General features: G+C 36.6%; 1 protein-coding gene and 1 long non-coding RNA gene across 5 annotated transcripts in view; one reads left to right on the forward strand and one right to left on the reverse strand.

Moving 5' to 3' along the window:
- Positions 1 to 218: 218 nt before the first annotated feature.
- On the reverse strand, positions 219 to 15,857 carry LOC139707257 (uncharacterized). Its single transcript, XR_011708873.1, has 3 exons — positions 15,543 to 15,857; positions 15,340 to 15,460; positions 219 to 322 (listed from the first exon to the last, which is right to left on the reverse strand). It is a non-coding gene; the product is annotated as an uncharacterized lncRNA (long non-coding RNA).
- A 364-nt stretch (positions 15,858 to 16,221) lies between these two features.
- Sh3glb1 (SH3 domain containing GRB2 like, endophilin B1) overlaps positions 16,222 to 19,058 on the forward strand; it is a 34,665-nt gene continuing 31,828 nt past the window's right edge. The window contains exon 1 of one of the 4 annotated variants that reach the window (XM_071618008.1): positions 16,222 to 16,416. In XM_071618008.1, the coding sequence (XP_071474109.1) occupies positions 16,345 to 16,416 (72 nt within the window). In that variant the 5' untranslated portion in view covers positions 16,222 to 16,344. The remainder of the gene's footprint in view (positions 16,417 to 19,058) is intronic. The other 3 variants (XM_071618009.1, XM_071618010.1, XM_027935180.2) reach the window with 3 other exon arrangements.

Below are 19,058 nucleotides of genomic sequence, written 5' to 3' on the forward strand. Positions count from 1 at the left end.
AGACCAAAAAATGTAGAAAAAAAATGTCTCAATCTTGAAGGTACCAAAACTGCAGATAAAAAAGATACTATTTCCACCAAATTATATCTATTAACTTTTACTTAGTAAAAATGGGAGGAAATAGGACTTTCTTCTGGAGGCAACTTGGCTATATTTAGTAAGATTTAAAAACATGCATGTTACTTACAGGTATATTCCTACATATGTTTGTGTTCCAGGATATGTAAAGAAAGACATTCCCTGTAGAAATGTTTTTCAGAGTGAAAACTGGAAAAATCTAAGCATCCAGAAGTAGGGGACTGGGTAGACTTCTGTACAATAGCTAAAAGAAATAATATCAATATTTAATCTATATTAAACAAATTTAAAATATATAACATTAAGAAAAATTCAGAATGATATAATGTACATAAATTAAAACAAACTGTACTATATTTGTTTGTAAGCATAAATAAGTATTTGAAAAATTGGTTAGGCAGGAGGCACATCAAACACTTCATAGAGGAAGATTTGGGTGGTGGACAGAAAGGTAAATGAGACTGAGGGTGTTGACTTTGTTACCTATGTCTTAAGTTTAAACCATAATGTTTTAGCCCTTGAAAAAAAACTGATATGATTTTTTTAATTGTTATTTTTATATCAGGAGAATGAGAGTGTTTTGTTATACTGTCCTTTGTATTCTCCCAGATTTTTTAAATTTCTTAAAATGTAAAATAAAAATCTAATTTCAGGCCCATTAAATAAATTTACAGATATTTTCAAAATATAAACTTGAATTACGGACATCAAGTGTTGTACCCACGTATCTTGGTTTAGCTCTGCATGCATACAGAGGTATACTATATAGAAAAAGTGGGGGAAATAGTCTATGACATGACTAACCAAGATTACTGTACACTTACTTTGACAGGCAATGAAACCTGCAGATGCCTGAGCAAGTTGTAATACAGTTTGAGCCATACTTTTAGGAATATTCATCTTGAAAGCCCGTGTAAAGAAAGCTAAAATTGAGAGATAATTTGGGATCTATTAGAGTCTAGAGAAGAACAGATTAATATAAATAAATTTCTCTAGCTTTATTATCACATCCAAGCATCAAAGGTACTTGAAAAACGTTGACTAAGTATAAGATATTTTAATTCTTAGCTCCTCAGTGGATATATTCTCATTTTGAAAATTAATTAGCCTCTGTATTTACATTGTCAATAGATATTTTAAGTCAGTTAGATATGAATGTGATGTTGCTATTTTATACATGACCCAAATAGGAGGGATTTTAACCCATAGTACTTACAAAACTAATATCTTTTGCTGTCAGACTGAGAAATTTGTAACTATAATAAAAACAAAAATTACTGAACTAAGTAAGCTTATTAGACAGCAGGCACTGTGGTAGAAACTTGCCACATATTTTCTCATTAAATCTTCATTTCTTGGACATCATTATCCAAAAGTACGTGTATGAAGACATGAATTGGGTGTCAACACAATTTATATACAGAGATATGAAAAATTGTGCTCTATATGTGTAATAAGAATTGTAATGCATTCCGCAGTTGTGTATTTTAAAAAATAAAATCGATTACATAAATAAAATAAATAAATCTTTATTTCATCACTACAAGACAGACATTATTCTGAATGCACACCTAACTGATAAGGAAACTGAGGTTCAGTGAAGATGTGAAATAACTTGCCAACTCTCAGACTAAAGCTAGAAAACAATGATGCTGAGATGCAAACCAAATTCTGATTCCAACTCCTATGCTCTTTCCATGACTGTCTTAACCTCTCCTAATCAACATCATTATTTAGCTAGCTCATTAAAAAAAAACTGAGTTCCAAGAGGCATGGATGTTGACAAGACTATTAAAATATCTTTACTTTTTAGAAATATGAATGTTATGGTTTGGATCTGGAATATTCCTAAAAGCTCATGAGTTGGAAGCATGGTTCCCAATGCAGCAAGTTTCAGAGGTAGAGCTTTTAGGTCTGTGAGGTGCACTAGACTAATACTGTTTACCTCACAGGATTGCTTTATTAATGGAGATACATTTATTGATATAATCATTAATTATGATTAAATATGATAAAGCATTTAGCAAAGTGTCTGGCATATAGTTTGTATTAAGCAAAATATGAAAATATGAGAAGCTAATTTTTTTGTATTTCATAAAAGTATTATTAATGATAGAGTTCAAGTTTTTAATGAGAAACTCAAAATCTCTATAACCTTCTATAGCACAGGAAAAATACATTCTTCTTATTTAATATACAATCATGGAGCATCCACAATCTCAATTTCAAAGGTATCTACAAAAACATTCTCTTCATTAAATTATAGTATGAGAATCATCTACTAGCTCAACTGAACACTGCAGAAATCATTTGAAATGCTTAAATAGGGAGAGATATATGATGAGACACATGGTTTTAATTTTATAGCAATTAATATTTTTTTAGGTTAGCCTGACATCTAGTGGAATAACTACATCATTCAAAAAATTTAAAATACACCCTTTAAAAGAAAAGAAACCTAATAATATGCTATTAAGTAAAAGACTAATAGCAGATATGTTTAACATAGAAAAGAAAAACCAATTTGAGTATTGTCTATGTATTAGGCACTAGACTGAAATCTTCCACAAATGACTTCTCTCAATCATTCATTCAAATTAAGTATTATCTACTATGTGCTAAGCATGTATTACACAAAATTTTTTAAAGCAGATAACTTTTGGAGTTATAGACTAGCAGGGATTAAGCTATTAAATAAATTATTATATAAATGAATATAATTATAAATTGTATTTATAACTATAATGGATTTATAAGAGAATCCTCAATTTAGTTTGTTTAGTAGGAGTTTTGGAAGGCCTCTCTGAAGAACTTGTAAAGAATAAGTAAAAAAGGAGTTTTTAGGCCAAGGGAATAGAATACTTAAAGTTCTTAAGGTGGTAAAAGGCTTGTTGCCTGAAGGAATTGAAAGAAACACCTTGTGGCTATGATTATAAGCAAGGAAAACAATTGTGCTTGATGAGTTTAGAGAGGTAGATAAGAGCCAGAACAAACAGAACTGTGCAAGATTTGGCCACGTTAAGCATTGAAGGTTTTGTGGAAATCATTTGAAATGCTTAAATAGGGAGAGATATATGATGAGACACATGGTTTTAAAAGAACATCGCAGCTCCTAAAATAAAATGAAATGGAAGAAAATAAGTTTAAATGTAGGGAGAAAAATTAGGCTTAAGTTGTATTTTGAGCCATGCACAGGGCACACGCCCATAATCCCAGTGACACAGGAGACTAAAGCAGGAGGATAGCAAGTTCAAGGCCAGCCTCAGCAATTTCACAAGACCTGTCTCAAAAAAGCCTGGCAGGGGGCTGGGGATGTGGCTCAAGCGGTAGCGCGCTGGCATGCGTGCCACAGCACCACATACAAACAAAGATGTTGTGTCCGCCGATAACTAAAAAATAAATATTAAAATTCATTCTCTCTCTCTCTCTCTCTCTCAAAAAAAAAAAAAAAAAAAAAGCCTGGCAGGGTTGGGGGTGAGAGGAGTGAGGATAACTCAGTGGTAAAGCACCCCTGGATTCAAACCCCAGTACAAAAAAAGAAAAGATGTATCTTGAAAATCTATTCAGATCTTGAAGATGAAATGGACATTGGAAAAGAGCTAGGGGTGAGGGATAAGGACACACTGAAAACACTCCCAAATTTGTATCTTGAACAACAAAGTGGATAGAAGTATGGAGATGAGAAAGAATAGAGAGGATGGATTTGAAGAGTAAGACCAAGCTTTTAATATCAAAGAAAAACTCAAAGACATGTGGTTATTTACCTGTAAACAAACTTTTTCACATATAAAGACACAAAGAAACAAGGGCAAAAATTATACTTATGAGAGAAAATAAAAACTACAGAAAGTCTGGGAACACTTATCCTCATTTCTACATTTTTCAAAATAAATTGACTAGCTGGCAGCCAAGAGGTGAATCTAGGCAGTCTGTCCTTGGGAAGCTTGTCCTTGCTGTAACAAAGAAAACAATTTCAGTTGTATTGGGTTCTTTCCAAACCCTGAGAGTTTGCTGGGGAGCACTATGGGATGAGCTGTCAAAGTTTGATGTCTACCAAGACCCTTTCAGTAGCATATCCACCTTAGCTGAGACAGGCCTGCACCATTTCCCACATCAGTATTTAACTGTCTCCTTTTTGGTCAAAACAAATTCCAAGAAATGCAAATTTCACCATAAAGGTTTCAGATGCTCTTTGATATATTATTATTACTTATATATCAACTCAAGATAAGCTAAGATCTGCTGATTGCATTCCATCTATCTGGGTGACAAGATAAGCAATGAGAGATCATGCAGGGCCTATAAACCAGTAACAGTTTTTGTTCTTTACCCTAAGAAACCACTAAAAAGAAACCACTAAACAGCTGAAATCAAGAAAGGAACTTAATTAAAACCTTAATTTTTAAAATTTTATGGTATTTATAAGAATTACAAAGTTGTCTACTGACTATATGCTAACATTAAGAAATCATTATTAATTTTCTTTTAGGTGTAATAATGGTATAGTGGTTATAGTTACCAAAAAAGTTCTTATCTTTTAAATATGTAGATGTTAAAATATTAGTGAATGAAATAAAAGAAAATTGGGTGTCATCTGTATATAAATAGATATATTTGAGTGGAGGCAATTATCTGTGTTATAGAGTAAAAGGAATAGTGAAAATGAATTATACCTTGAGGAACTTTAATTAAAAATTAGAAAGATGAGGACAAGCAAAGAAACTATACACTCTAGAGGTCAAGAGTCAGAAATTTCTATAAAGCAAAATAAAAAGAAGTATACACTAAGCACATTGTAGTGAAAATTATAATTTGTCTTTGCAATACTATAATTTCACTACAGTGTACCTGGCATATAGATATAAACGACGATTCCAATGTGCCTAGGAATCAGATATAAAAGACAGACTACCTACAAGAAAAAAATAACTATTAGATTAGCAATAGAGCAGCAACAGATTTCTCAAAAACAAAAGTAGAAGCCAGAAGTTCATGAAGCTGAGGAAAAATCAGTAAATTTTCTGTTGCTCTAACTGAATACCTGAGACTGGATAATTTACATATAAAAAAGTTATTCCTTACAGTTCTGAAGACCAGCATCTGGCAAGAACCTTCCTGATACATCATAACTGACAGAGGACAGAGCAAGAGTGCAAGCTCAGATCTCTCTTAGTCCCTTTGTAAAACTTCTTATATCTTCTTTTCAGGAAATCTTATAGTATATTTAGCATTCTCATTCTGTTCTCATTTTTCTTGATCCATATTTTTCATTTTCTGTTTTTCCATGCTGCCATCTGTATTATTTTGTATTTAATAATCTCATCTGTACCCAACATGCTATTAGTCAGTCCATTAAATTTTTTATTATAATGACTATTTTAAATTTCTAGATATTCAATTTTTTAATCTGTCCTTAATTTCACAGTATCTTTCTATCTTTTCAGATTTTAGTCTTTCTTACCTTCTCATTCTGTTTATCTCCTGCTGGGAATCTTATTTACCACATTTACACAAATGACTCCAAAGTCTATATCTTTAACCTGGTGGTCTCCCCCAATTTTAATCACATATTTCTAATTCCATTGTAGACATTGGACACTAAATGTCTCATCTCATGAGGCTTATCTAACTACTCCACCCAAATAATATGTCCTTTCTGTAACTTATTCATTCAACTCCATCAATCCTTGGCATTACAAGCCTTACCATTTAGGTTGTCTGTGTGTGGGTGTGTGTGGGTATGTGTGTGTGTGTGTGTGTGTGTGTGTGTGTCTAAAACTTTATGTGCTCTGAGCACAGGGTCATGGTTTGTCCTTCTTAGCAAGACTTCTAAGTATCCTTAACTTTAACTTTACCACAATAATTTGAATGAATGTATTCCAATCCTGATTTTCTTAGATTCAGATTTCCATAATATCTGATAATGTGGTGTCCTTTGACAGAAAAGACTATATTTTTTAAAAATTGAGGATTAAACCCAGCACTTTACACATGCTAGGCAAGTGCTCTACTACTGAGCTACATCCTAGCCCCTTTATTTTACTATGAGAATGATCTTGCTCTGTTGCCTAGGCTGGCCCTGAACTTGTTATCCTTGTGCCTCAGCCTTCCTAGTATCTAGGATTACAGGCCTGTGCCACCAGTCCCAGCAGAATGAACCATATCTTATATTGATTGGTGTCTTCCATGGAATTTAGCGTAGAGATTGCTCATAATAGGTGTTTTTTAGCTCATCGGATATGTAAGCAACTGATAACTGTGTCTTTTTAAACTTTTCCTTGAGAAATTAAGAGTTTAAACACATACCACTTTATTTGATGATATTTTTTCCTTACTACCATAACTCAAAGCACCAGTAAAATATATGTGCCCTTCAATACAGGAAGCTTATTGCTAGTATGAGTCATATTAACCTAAATTACAACAATGTGGGCCAACCTGTTATTTTACTCTTCTTTTTAGTCTTTATTCTAAGTCACAAGATAATATCACTAACTAAAGTTTAAAATAAAATTATAATGGAGCTCTATTCTATACTGGAATGAAAATTCAATCACTCCAGTGAAAACATGGACATAAAGGACAAGATATTTCTAGAAATCATTTGAAAGAAAAGAGCATTGCTAGTAGCCTAGCACTTTTGTTCAGGATCAAGGATGTGGTGAACTAAATTATTATAGGATCCTAGGCATAATAGGAAGGGAACTATGTAATTTTGAGGTAAGGAAAAATTTGGGTTTGATGGTTAATATCTATGGCAAGTTGTGTGGATTGTGTTAAAGGCAAAGTTGTTTTGTTTTACTTTACATTTGAAAATACTGCAGACTTAATCATTATGTCAATTTTTCAACATGAAATACAAGATAAAATTAGATTTACTTTCACAAATTAAACTTTGAGGAAGAAGAGACTGAAGGGCTCTTTCTCTTCTTCCTGCCCTTTCTCCTCTTTTTCCCTCTTTTATACAGTGTATATATTTCCATTGTAAATGCTAAAGCAGATTTTTAAGTATACAGGATTAATATGAAAATGACTTTTGTTTATCTCCCCAGTCCTTTTCTTCTCCCCAGTTTTTCTCTATGTTCACCACTCTGTGCCAATGTAAATGTATGAACACACACACACACACACACACACACACACACACTTTTATAATCCAGGGAATTACACTGTGTGTTAATGAATTTTTCTCTTAACTTTATAAATTCACAAAAAAAGAAAAAGACAACATTATAAATTCACAATTTTTGCATTTCAACATGTATTTGTCTCCATAATTCTTTTAACAGTTGCATGATATTTTACATTGTGTGTGTGCTATAAGTCATAAAATTATTTCCTTACTGATTAACATGTTTCCAATTTTCTGGTATTAAAAACACTGTCACTATGTGAATATACAACCAGTTTAACTCCACATCATGTACAACCGAAAGAATAGGAACTTATACTCCATGTGTGTAAAATACGTCAAAATACATTCTACTGTCATGTATAAGTAAAAATAATAAATTTAAAAAATTTTATTATATGTCAAAATACTTTCTGCTGTCATGTATGACTAAAAAAATTAAAATAAATAAATAAAAAGAAAAAGAAAAAAAAAAACAGTGTGGCTATGTTCCAAAAAATTTTTATTTAGGGACAATAAAATCTGACTTGATGTCCAAAAAAAAATTTAAAAACAATGTCACAAAAATATATTTATATACTTATCTTTGTACAGACTTGCTTCTGGATAAATTCTGACACGTAGAATTGCTGGGTCAAATAAGCTTATATGTTTTATAATTTTGATAAGTATACCAAATTACCCTTCCAAATATCTTAATAAATGCATATACCTCCTCCAACAGCATTTGAGAATGCTTGTTTTTTTTTAATACCCTCTAATTACACAGAATTGCTGATTCCCTGTTTAACCTTCTACCAAAAGTAAAGATAATCAAATCAAACCAAATTGGTAAGGAGATAAAGGAAAGATCAAGAAACAAAAGATCCCATTATCTCATCTTTAACAGTTAACAGATGATGTATAAGATTGAAACAGATAGTTTAGAAAAGGAGAGCTAAAAAGAAAACTTCATACAAAATGATTCTGAGAGGGGTCTTTTAGGATCTAAAATCTCTTGTCAGAAAGAAATATAAAACTTAGCTATCCACTTTTCACTCTAGTTTTTTTGTTTTTGTTAAACTCAAGTATATTTAATTTATATCTTTTACGACTTTCTTTTTGTTTTCTGTGGTAGAGCGTTCTCTCTCATTCATTCTTTGTCTGTATTTATGTGCAGAAATACAGTCACCAAAAGTTAACACTGGTTATTTCTGGGTGGTGGTACTTGGGATTGCTGGTTGCTTCTTTCATTGTTCATTTGTATGGTGTTTGAATACTTTTAATGATAATGCAATATGATTACTAAATCAGTTAAGTTCTTATGTTAAACTCCAAAAATAAAAGTATAAAAAAATGTGTTAATATGTGTATCTATATATATACACAAACACACACAGGTTGAAAATCCAAGCTGTATAGAAAAATATAAAATAGAAAGTGAAAATCTCCTCCCCTTCCCACTCCTTACCCCACAGCTCTTCTTCACAAATGCAACTACTGTATATAGTTTCTTAAAATTCTTTTTATTTAAAAAGTTCTGCTTATACAGATATATGTGGATTTAATATATTTATAATCATATCCCTTTTTTACTTACATAAAAGGACACACACTGTTCTGCACCTTGCTTTTTCATATATATATGGTATTTATTTGTTTGTTTGTTTTCACTTGTTTGTTTGGTACTAGGGATTGAACCCAGGGTGCTTAACCACTGAGGCACATCCCCAGCCCCACCCCACTCCACCCCCCCCCTTTTTTTTGGAGACAGGGTCTTGTTAAGTTGCTTCAGGCCTCATTAAGTTGCTGAAGCTCGCTTTGAACTCTCGATCATCCTGCATCAGCTTCCCTAGTTGCTGGGATTACAGGTATGTTCCACTGCAGCTGGCAAATATGGTGTCTTAAACATCTTTCTACATCAACACTTACAGAAGATACATATCTGCTGCCATTCCTTGAGGCCCCATTCACATACAGTTTTTGCAATACACTTAAGAGTAAAGAATTTCAGCAGATCAATGAGAGTACAAGGTAAGTGTTTTATGGAAGCTGTCACACAATGAACTGATATTAGAAGACAAGGGCAAGTCCATAGTTCCTCCTCCTTTCAATCTTACCTTAATCATCAGCAAGTCAAAGGTTGAGATAACTGGTAGAATGTGCACATATCAAGAAATGAAACTTAAAAATCAAGTGAGTTCTATGCAGCATTTCTACTATGTTGGTAAGAAAAAGACACATATGCATATACAGTATGAAATACACATTATGTAAATCCCAGCTACTTGAGAGGCTAAGGTAGGAGGAAAGCAAGTTCGAGGTAAGCCTCAGAAACTTAGCAAGACCCTGTTACAAAATAAAAAATAAGATAGCTGGGGATGTAGCTCAATGGTGAAGCACCCCTGGATTCAATCCCCAATACCAATAAACAAACAAACAGCATTATGTATTTCAGTGATTAGACACACATATTAACTATTCTTGTATTGGCATATTACAACTGGCATTGTGTGATATGAAGATGTGTAGTAAAAATCCAGGCTAATAATTTAAGTTTTTGTTTTTGCTTTTGTTTTGTTTTGTTTTTTGCTTAGAATGGCATTAAATAGCAAATTTTTTAAATACTATGATAAATTCTGAGATCACAGTAGAAATGAGAGTGGGGTTTTTTTGTTTTTTTGTTTGTTTACATTTCAGCACCTTTTAACAGCACTTTTTTCCTACAAAGGGCTCCATATTTTCATTTGCACTGGTCCTTGCAAATTTATATAGTTGATTCTGTTTATCAGACTAAAAACTGAAAGGAAATTTCAGTGAGCATGGGACATTTTCATTTCTTGCTTTACAGTAGCAGGGCAGATGCTGATATTGCTTAACCTGTAACTCTTCTGTCCTTCCTTGCTAAAAGAAATCCCAGTTTGTTCAAAATGACAATATATAGTTTTTTTAAAAAAAATAAGAGTTATTATACTCTTATAGATACTCTTATCTCTTAAAAAGGCAGATTGTGTTTACCAAACTATTGCATTTATGGGAAACTAAATGATCCAGTGCTAGCTAGTATGATATCAATAAAAATTTATTCAGTGGGACTTAGGAAAAAGTGATATCTTGATTTAAAAAAGAGAAAGCATGTACCTTTGCCTTTAGTCTTCATCTTCTTTCTTCCTTGAAAATATTAAGTGATGGCTTAAAGGCATCTTGAGACATTGGAATGAAAGTTACATAAGAATGGCTGAAAAGAAACAGAAAACTGCCAACCTCTGAACTTCATAGTAGGTTAGAAATTGAATTCATATTTGGATAAGTCATTGTAGCCAGGCGTCTATTACTTGATCGGAACACAATCAGTCCTTAATACAGATAGATTAGACAACATGAAAACTCTTCCACTACAAACACTTAGAAATGTTGGGGGGAAAGAAAGAAAGAGAGAAAGAGTGGGGGCGGGGAGGAAAAGGGAAGGAAAGAGCTGACATACCTGTAATCTCAGTGGCTTGGGATGCTGAGGTAGGAGTTTCGAGAGTTCAAAGCCAGCCTCAGCAATTTATCGAGGCTCTAAGCAACTCACAGAGACTCTATCCCTAAATAAAATATATTTAAAAAGGGCTGGGGTTATGGCTCAAAAGTTAAGCACCCTGGGTTCAATCCCTGGCACAAACACACAAAAAAAGAAAGAAAGAAAGAAAAAGAAAAAAAGAAAAAGAAATACATGCCCAATAAAATGTAGGGGAAAAATTACTGCATACTTGAGCTTGCAAAAAAGATAGGAAAATATCCAAGCAGCAGAAATAAAGAAGGAAATGGATACCACAGCCATAAGTACACAACATGACCCTATCTTGAGTGGGGAAATGGCTGTTGGGGAAGATGTCTGAATGTTTAAACCTAGGTGGTGATGAGTGGATAAAGACAATGTAGTATTTATATTCACAAAGGAATGCTACTTTGTCTTTTTTTCTAATATTTATTTTTTTAGTTGTATTTGAACACAATACCTTTTTATTTATTTATTTTTATGTGGTGCTAAAGATCGAACCCAGGACCTCACAAATGCGAGGCAAGCACTCTACCACTGAGCCACAACCCCAACCCCTTTAAAAAAAGAAATTCTGTCATTTGCAAAATCATGGATGAACCTGGAGGACATTATGTTTGTGAAATAAGCCAGAAATAGAAAGAAATACCATCTATCTCACTTATGTATGATCCCTCTTATATATATAATCTAAGTTGAACTAATAGAAGCAAAGTATAGAATGGTGGTTACAAGGGGCAGGGGAAGGGGAGAATAGATAGGGGTTGGGTGATATTGGTCAAAGAATTCAAAATTTCAGTTAGATAATAGAAATGAGTCCAAGATTTATTGTACCACATGGTGACTACAGTTAATAACAATATATTGTATTCCTGAAAATCACTAAGAAAACAGATTTAAGTGTTTTACCATAAAAATAGTATGTGAGATAATGCATATGATAATTATCCCAGTTTATTAATTCCAATACATATATACATATTTCAAAATATCATGTTTACAATAAATATATGTCAATTTTAAAAATAGTGTATCATAAAAATCCATACTGCCGCAGTATGGCTGGGCACAATTAAGGAGCCACTTGTCAAAAGAAACAAACTTTATTTTTAGAACCACACACCAAACAAAACAGCTCCTCAGGAATAACCCTCAGAGCCCAACTGCCACCATAGGCTTCCCACAAGCCTCTCCACCTCCCCCACTCCTCCTGCTCTTGAGGCCCATTGGCTGGGTCGCGTGGGTGGAGCCAAAAAAGTCCCCCAATGAGCAGCTCCGTGGTCTGAAAGCGCAGGGAAACAGCCCAATGAGCATCACCGCAGAGGAGCCAATCAGCTAGAAGTTGCTGGGGCCCCTGTGAGCCAATCATCAGCTGGCAGTCTGAAAGTTTGCTGGGGCCCCTTGGGCTGTGGCTTTCAACACATACAGTAACTAGAGAAAAGACCTTAGACCTTTGTTACAATCAGGAATTGGTAACAATTAGTGTCCCCATCCCCACTTCATAGCCTCATATATACACATAAATTAAAAATCATGAAGTTCTGTATCTTCAGTAGAAGGGCAGACCAGATAAAACCTACCCCATGGCTGATGGGGAAGATGTCTGAATGATGTTTATGTATCTGTAAATGATACTATTTATTTTCAAACTTTGTAATGGGTATATAGATGTTTACTTTTTAATTAGGGATCTAATATTTTTGGTTTGTCTGCTTCTATTCTTTGTGGATTGATTTATTTTGTGTCTCATAACTTTTAAACCATATGATGCTAAGGAAGATTTTCTGTCATAGAACAAGCTCTGAAAAGGGACAGGGTCTATCCTGAAATTTTATAATTATGGTGTACTCCCACTGATTTGGGTTTTAAATCTATAACAGCTAAATGATCTTGGAACTTCCAAGCCAAGAAAGAATTTCATACCAAAATTGCTCACTGGGCAGTGATATCCTTTAGGTACCTCTGACAGAAGAAACATTTTTAAAACAAGTCACTAAGAATGAGTTAAAAAACAAAAAGCTATGTTGCCAAAAATTAAACAAATAATTTAAATAGAGTGAATATCTTTATTATATGGGGTTTTCTAAGTAAAAACAAGGTTTCTCCATTTAGTCAAGTTTCCTTTGGTGGCCCTCAATGGAGAATTATAATTTTCTCCATACAGGTCGTGCAAAATAATTGCATACACCTAGAAAATCTACTTCCCTGATACTGCTAGGAATGAAATATTTTCTTTTATTATATTTTCTGATTGGTAGCTGGTGTAAAGCAATGTTACTTATTTTTAGATATTACTTTTTAAACTGGTCATCCATTTCTTATTAAAAACTGAGTAAAACAGAAGATATGGTTTAAAAGTTATGAGACACAAAAGAAATCAATCCACAAAGAATAAAAGCAGACAAAAACAAAAGTACTATATCCCTAATTAAAAAGTAAACATCTATATACCCATTTCATAGTTTGAAGATAAGTAGTATCACTTACAGATACATAAAAAAAATTCACTGAAAGTAGAAAATAAAAGAGACATTGATATATCAACTTAAGAAGTTAGCCCTGGGGAACAGAGGGAGAGGGATAGTATGTCCAAGAGCCTGAAGAACTGATCTGGATTGAAGGAGGATTGAGCAACATGTCACATGGGTACAACACATGCTCTTAGCTTGGATGCTTCTGCTGTAAATAAACTCTGGAACAATTGGCTAAGGCTTGAGTGTGGTTTCTAGGCAAAGGGTCTACAGAATTTTTTGAACCATTCTTGCTTTTTTGTTTGAAATTATTTCAATTTTTTTAAAGAAGAGAACAAAGATAAGAAACATTTTGGAGGTAAAAACTGTCAGGAGGTAGGAAATGATCAAAAGGAGCTCAGATTTCTGGCTTAGGTGATTTTTGCATGTGATTCAAGTTGCAAATATAGGAACCTCAAAAAAGGAACAACTTTCAAGTAAAAGCAAACTACAACAGCCTTACCACTGGAAACACTGAACCTGAAAGTGAATAGGTATTTGGAAGTTTAGGTTCAGGGTATTGGTGTCACAAAAGAACCCAGAACTGTATACATCTTGACTTGAGTACATTATTCATTTAGCAAATTATCTGAGAATCCACTCTGTCACCAGGAATGTAGAACATAAAAATTTTAAAATAAATTGGAAATGGTTACTACCTTTGAGAGACTCACATCTGGTAAGAAACAGAATCTATCTGTGGGCAAAGGGAAGAGATAGTTCAAGAGGACAATGGGTTCATTTTTAATCTTATCTACACATTAGATATCACCTGAGGGAGCTTTTAAACATCCGAGTGCCCAGTCCACATTCAGGATGGGATCCAGGCATTAGTGTTGCTTAGAGTCTCCAGGTGATGCCAATGTGCAGCCAAGATTAAAGGAACAGTGGCTCTACTCAGAACACCTGAGATCCTCTCCCTTTTAAACATGAGGTAATGGTGGGGAAAAGAGTGTTGAGAAGAGGAGGTGGAAATAAGAAAATTTAGTTGAAGGAGATCCTTCCAAATAGTCTGACGATTTATATGTTCTCTGTAAAGAAAAGGTATCAAAGGCTAAGAATAAGGATTTATGAAAATAAGGTAGACAAAGGGAATGGCAAACAAGATTACAGCTGTGGAGGGTTCAAAAGGAGGAAGTTAAGTTTTCTCTTTAAGTCTAGGAAAATCTGAACACTTGAGGAAGAGGATCCAGGGTTCTTTCTCTTAATGGTGGACATGGTGGTGTGATGCATTTATAAAAATAAACATAGTTTATGGCAGATTACCTATTTTAAACACACACACACACACACACACACACACACAAAGAGAGAGAGAGAGAGAATGCTTCTCCACACAAAGATTTAAAAGAGATAGTAAAAGGAAAATAGGATTTCTGATTGTATGTTTCCTGTTCTGTATTGCTGGGAAATAAGTGGAAATGAAAGATATGGAGTATTTCTGAGCTGGGAGATTTTGTGATATTGGAGTTGCTTTAAAAAGAGTTAGGGGCTAGGGTTATGGCTCAGCAGTAGAGCGCTAGCCTAGCACATGCGAGGCCCTGGATTCGATCCTCAGCACTACATAAAAATAAATAAAATAAAGGTATTGTGTCCAAACAACTACAACTAAAAAATAAATATTAAAAAGTAAATTAAAAAGAGGTAACTGTTTCTATCACCACCAAAAAGAATAAGAATAAAAGAAGATAAATATTTATAAGTTATCTACTTGCCCTTTTAATGTTTTTACTTCCCTTATCTTTCAATCTTAAACAGCATCTATTGCTTCTGTGACTGCTGTTTCTGAAGCCTAACTGGAAGCTCATTTCATTGCCTGTTGGGTCTGCATTTTCCCAGCCCCATTATATCAAATGGACACAACTATACACACACACACACACACACACACACACACACACACAAAATAGTGTTTCCTTATTCTTGAAGTATCAATGAATCTCCTTCCATACTAGTACCTTTTTTAACTTCATTTAAGCATAGATTTTGTCGGAAGGCTGCTTTAAAAGTTACTTGGACGGGATTTCAAACAGATTGGACATTATATTTGTTACTGAAATATCACGCTGAATTGTCAAGGGCTATCCTCTTTCACTCACCATGTTAAACTTCTTTGTGTCCATGGCCCAGCACAGAGTCCCCAGCACCATGCTTTACAGAGCAGGCACCTAATGTGGATCTGTAGTCCTGCAAGCTTGCTGCCTCAACGGATTCAAAGTCCTAGGGGCAGCAAACAGCTCCAGTTAGCAGAGTGAACACCCTGAAGGTTGTCAAGAGAGTAAGAGCATGATATCTCCAGCACCTAGTTCAGCGCCTGGCACACAGCAGATACTCAAAAGTGCTGAATGAATACACAACAGGGTCGATGCGGACGCTAAATGCAACCCATTCTGCGAACGTTTGCAGAGTGGCCATCCAGGCTTCAGGGAAAGGCGGGGCGTGCCGGTGCTATGAGATGACTGGGGCCGGCTGGTTCCAACTTCACAGATACTTTAATTCTATGCCCTAACTTCCGTATTTCCTCTTAAAATTAAAAGAGGAACCTGGGTCCTCTGCACTCTCGGTTCTCAGAGGTTAACTGCGAACGTGCAGCAGCAAAGAGACCCCGCGGAGCGCCCCCTAAAACTCCCCGGCAAGCTGAGGGGAGGAGCTCCCGGAGCGCCCCGCGGCTGAGCGGCCACGAGCCTCCAGAGGGCGCTGTTCCCGCGATAACCATGATAAAGGCTCCGCCCCGCGGTCGGTGCTCGCTTCCACGTTTGGGGAGCCGGCCCCACACCTCAGGGATGCCCGCCGGGGTCCAGCTCCCCCGCTACGGCCAGCGGCGACGTTAGAGGCAGCTCTCTCGGCTCGATAGGCCCAGTTTCTCGGCGGCCGCCGCTGGGCGCGCGGCCTGCTCGGAGGCGCTTATTCTCTCCCCCTGGCCCCACCCTCTCACCCCTCCTCCTCCCCTCCACGGAAACGACAGCTGGGGCGGCGGGGTTGGCGCCGCCTCCCTCCACCTACCACGTCTGCCCCCGCCGCGCTCTCCCTGAGCCCCAGCCCTGTCGCGGCGCCTCCGCCTCCCGGTCAGGTCCGCCGGCGGCTCTGCCCGGCTGCCGCCCAGAATGAACATCATGGACTTCAACATGAAGAAGCTGGCAGCCGACGCGGGCACCTTCCTCAGTCGTGCTGTGCAGGTACCGCGCTGGTGGGGGAAAAGGGTGGCGGCGCCGGGGGAAAGTCTGGGAGGGGCCGTCTCTGCCCGGCTGGAGGCGGCGGCGCCCGGGTACCCCGGCCTCGCCATCTGCCCGCCGGCCTGCTGTAGCCCCCGGGCCTGGGTGAGGGACGCGGCCTGGCCCCGCTGGCCGTTTTCCCCCCACCCCACTCCTGCTCAACCGCCGCTCCTGGGAAGCGAGGCTGGGTGGCGACGCGGCCCGGACCTTCCTCCGGCCGCTGGAGGACACCTTGGGTTCGTCCCGGGGCGGGGGCGCTGCCCCGCCCGCTTTTCTCAACCCGCGACGCTACTCCGTGTGACCTTCTTCCCCTGCCTGCCGGAGGCCGGGCGAGTCCGGCAGGGTAACCCAGACAGACCATTCTTGCACCACCCCCACCCCTTCCTTTAGTCGCTCACCCTCCCTGCGGAGTCCAAGAAGGGAGTTTCCTTTTCCTTCCCCTCTACCCAGGGAGCTGCCAACACAGTTCCCTCCAGCCCTCTCTGAAAGGACTGTCCCTGCGCTTGGCAGCTCTTGGGGCAAATGGAGATCGCCTGTTGATATCCAGACTTTGCCAAGTACACGGAAAACATGGGAGTTTGGGTGTTTTCACTCATTCCCAAAATGGGAAGCAAGGAGTGATGGGGGATATTCATATTACACCATGGTCACAGTGGTATGTTTCAAATATACTTTAAGGGGGAAAAGTTCACTATCTTTTGGTATTCTGCAATCAAGGAAGTGTCAGTTGTGGAGAACTTGGACAGCTTCCTATAGTCATCACCCACATTATGCTAACTCAGTTAAATCTATGAACAGATGTAAATTTCACAACATGGGTTATATACAATCTGGTGTTTATGTTAATGACAGAGTAGCAACAGTATTCTCTTGTAAGAAGAAAACAAATAATTTTCTAATATGCATATCAAATTAACACTAAAATGTAAATCTGTTCTATTATTTTACTTTCCTTGTCTCCTTCACCCTAATTTTATTGGCATGGTTGATTCTACATTGCGATATCATTGGCAAAAGAAGGTAATAGCTGCCAATATTATGGAAAACTGTATGTCAAGAATTTTGCTATCCTTTCTGTCACTTTGCCAGATAGACGTTATTAACGGCCGTTTATGTATAAGGAAGCAGCTTCTGCAAAGTTTTATAACTTGCTTAACTTGCACAGCTAGTAAATAACCAGTGCTGTCTAACTTACTACAGCAAGCTGCTTTCTCATCCTGGATAAGCAGTGCGGGTTTAAGATATATAGAATAGAATGTTGTAGCCTAGAGAGACCTTAAAGATCATCTCGTACAATCTGAGCATTTCAAATGGGAAATTCCTATAATTTAGTTCTTAAGTTTGCATGTTAAGCAACAAGGTAGTTGCTTTAACCTTCCTTTCTCCTACTTCTAAAATATAAGGTGAATGAGAGTCTGAAGTAAATTTTGATTATGAGACATTTCTTTTAGACTTAACATTGACTGCAACAGAAGACTGGATGGAGCCTTTAGTATATTTTGTTTTAAATGATGTTTGCTGGTGATTCTAGATGCTTGATGCAAATTTGACACCATGTAGTGCCGTTCTATTAAATACAATTAGATGTGTTTCAGGTACTTATCCTACACTGCTTAAATAGGACAGATACATTTTACTAGAATTTAGTCTAATTTAAATCGCTGATGGACTCAATTTTAAAAAGTAAATTGCCTTTTGCAGTGGCATGCGCCTCTAATCCCAGTAGTTCGGGAGGCTGAGGCAGGAGGATCATGAGTTCAAAGCCAGCCTCAGCAAAAATGAAGTTTTAAGCAACTCAATGAGACCCTGTCTCTAAATAAAATACAGAATAGGGCTGAGGATGTGGCTCAGTGGTCGAGTACCCCTGAGTTCAATCCCCTGTAAGCCCCCCCCACACACACACACAAAAAAAGAAAATTCTAGCAAAGCTCCTAAAAAGTGTACTTCTCAAATGATTTAAGTACTTGTTGTTTCAAATTCTTTAGGAAAAGGTTCTTAAATTCCATCTTCATCTGTTAGCTATCAACTAATTTTCTTATCAGCCTTCATGTCTGCCTGTCACTATTTTGGACTCTGGTAATATAGCAGTGAATAAAATCAACAAAGTATTTGCCCTCCCAGAGCTTACATTCTAGCAAAGCTGTTAGAAAAGGCCAGCAGAAGAGGATAATGGCAGGGTTGGTGGTGGTGGGTGTGTTATATAGATAGTATATAGTCAGGGCAGGTCTTTCTTGGAAGGTGAAATTCAAAGAACCCTCAAGGAATCACACAGCCACAGTGGGGTTTTCTGTTTTTGTTTGTTTGTTTTTGAGGAAAAGCATTTCAGAAAAAAGAAACAAATGCAACTTGTGCAAACTTGGGGGTTTCACAGGTTAAAGATAAACAAGTTAGGGGACTGTGGCCTTAGAACAGTCAAAAGGTAATTTTGATTTAGTTGATAGTAATAGCAAGAGGAGGTTCAAAATCTTTACCATGTTGGCTGTCACATTGACTCTGAAATATGAAAGAAAAGTTGAGGATGATTCCCAAGGTTTTAACGTCAACCATTTATTAAAAAAGGAACTTTTTCAAAATAAACAGGCTTCTTTAATGTGTCTTTTATATTC

This window comes from Marmota flaviventris, chromosome 10 (genome assembly GCF_047511675.1).
Source record: "Marmota flaviventris isolate mMarFla1 chromosome 10, mMarFla1.hap1, whole genome shotgun sequence".
In the NCBI taxonomy this organism is placed as follows: Eukaryota; Metazoa; Chordata; class Mammalia; order Rodentia; family Sciuridae; genus Marmota; species Marmota flaviventris.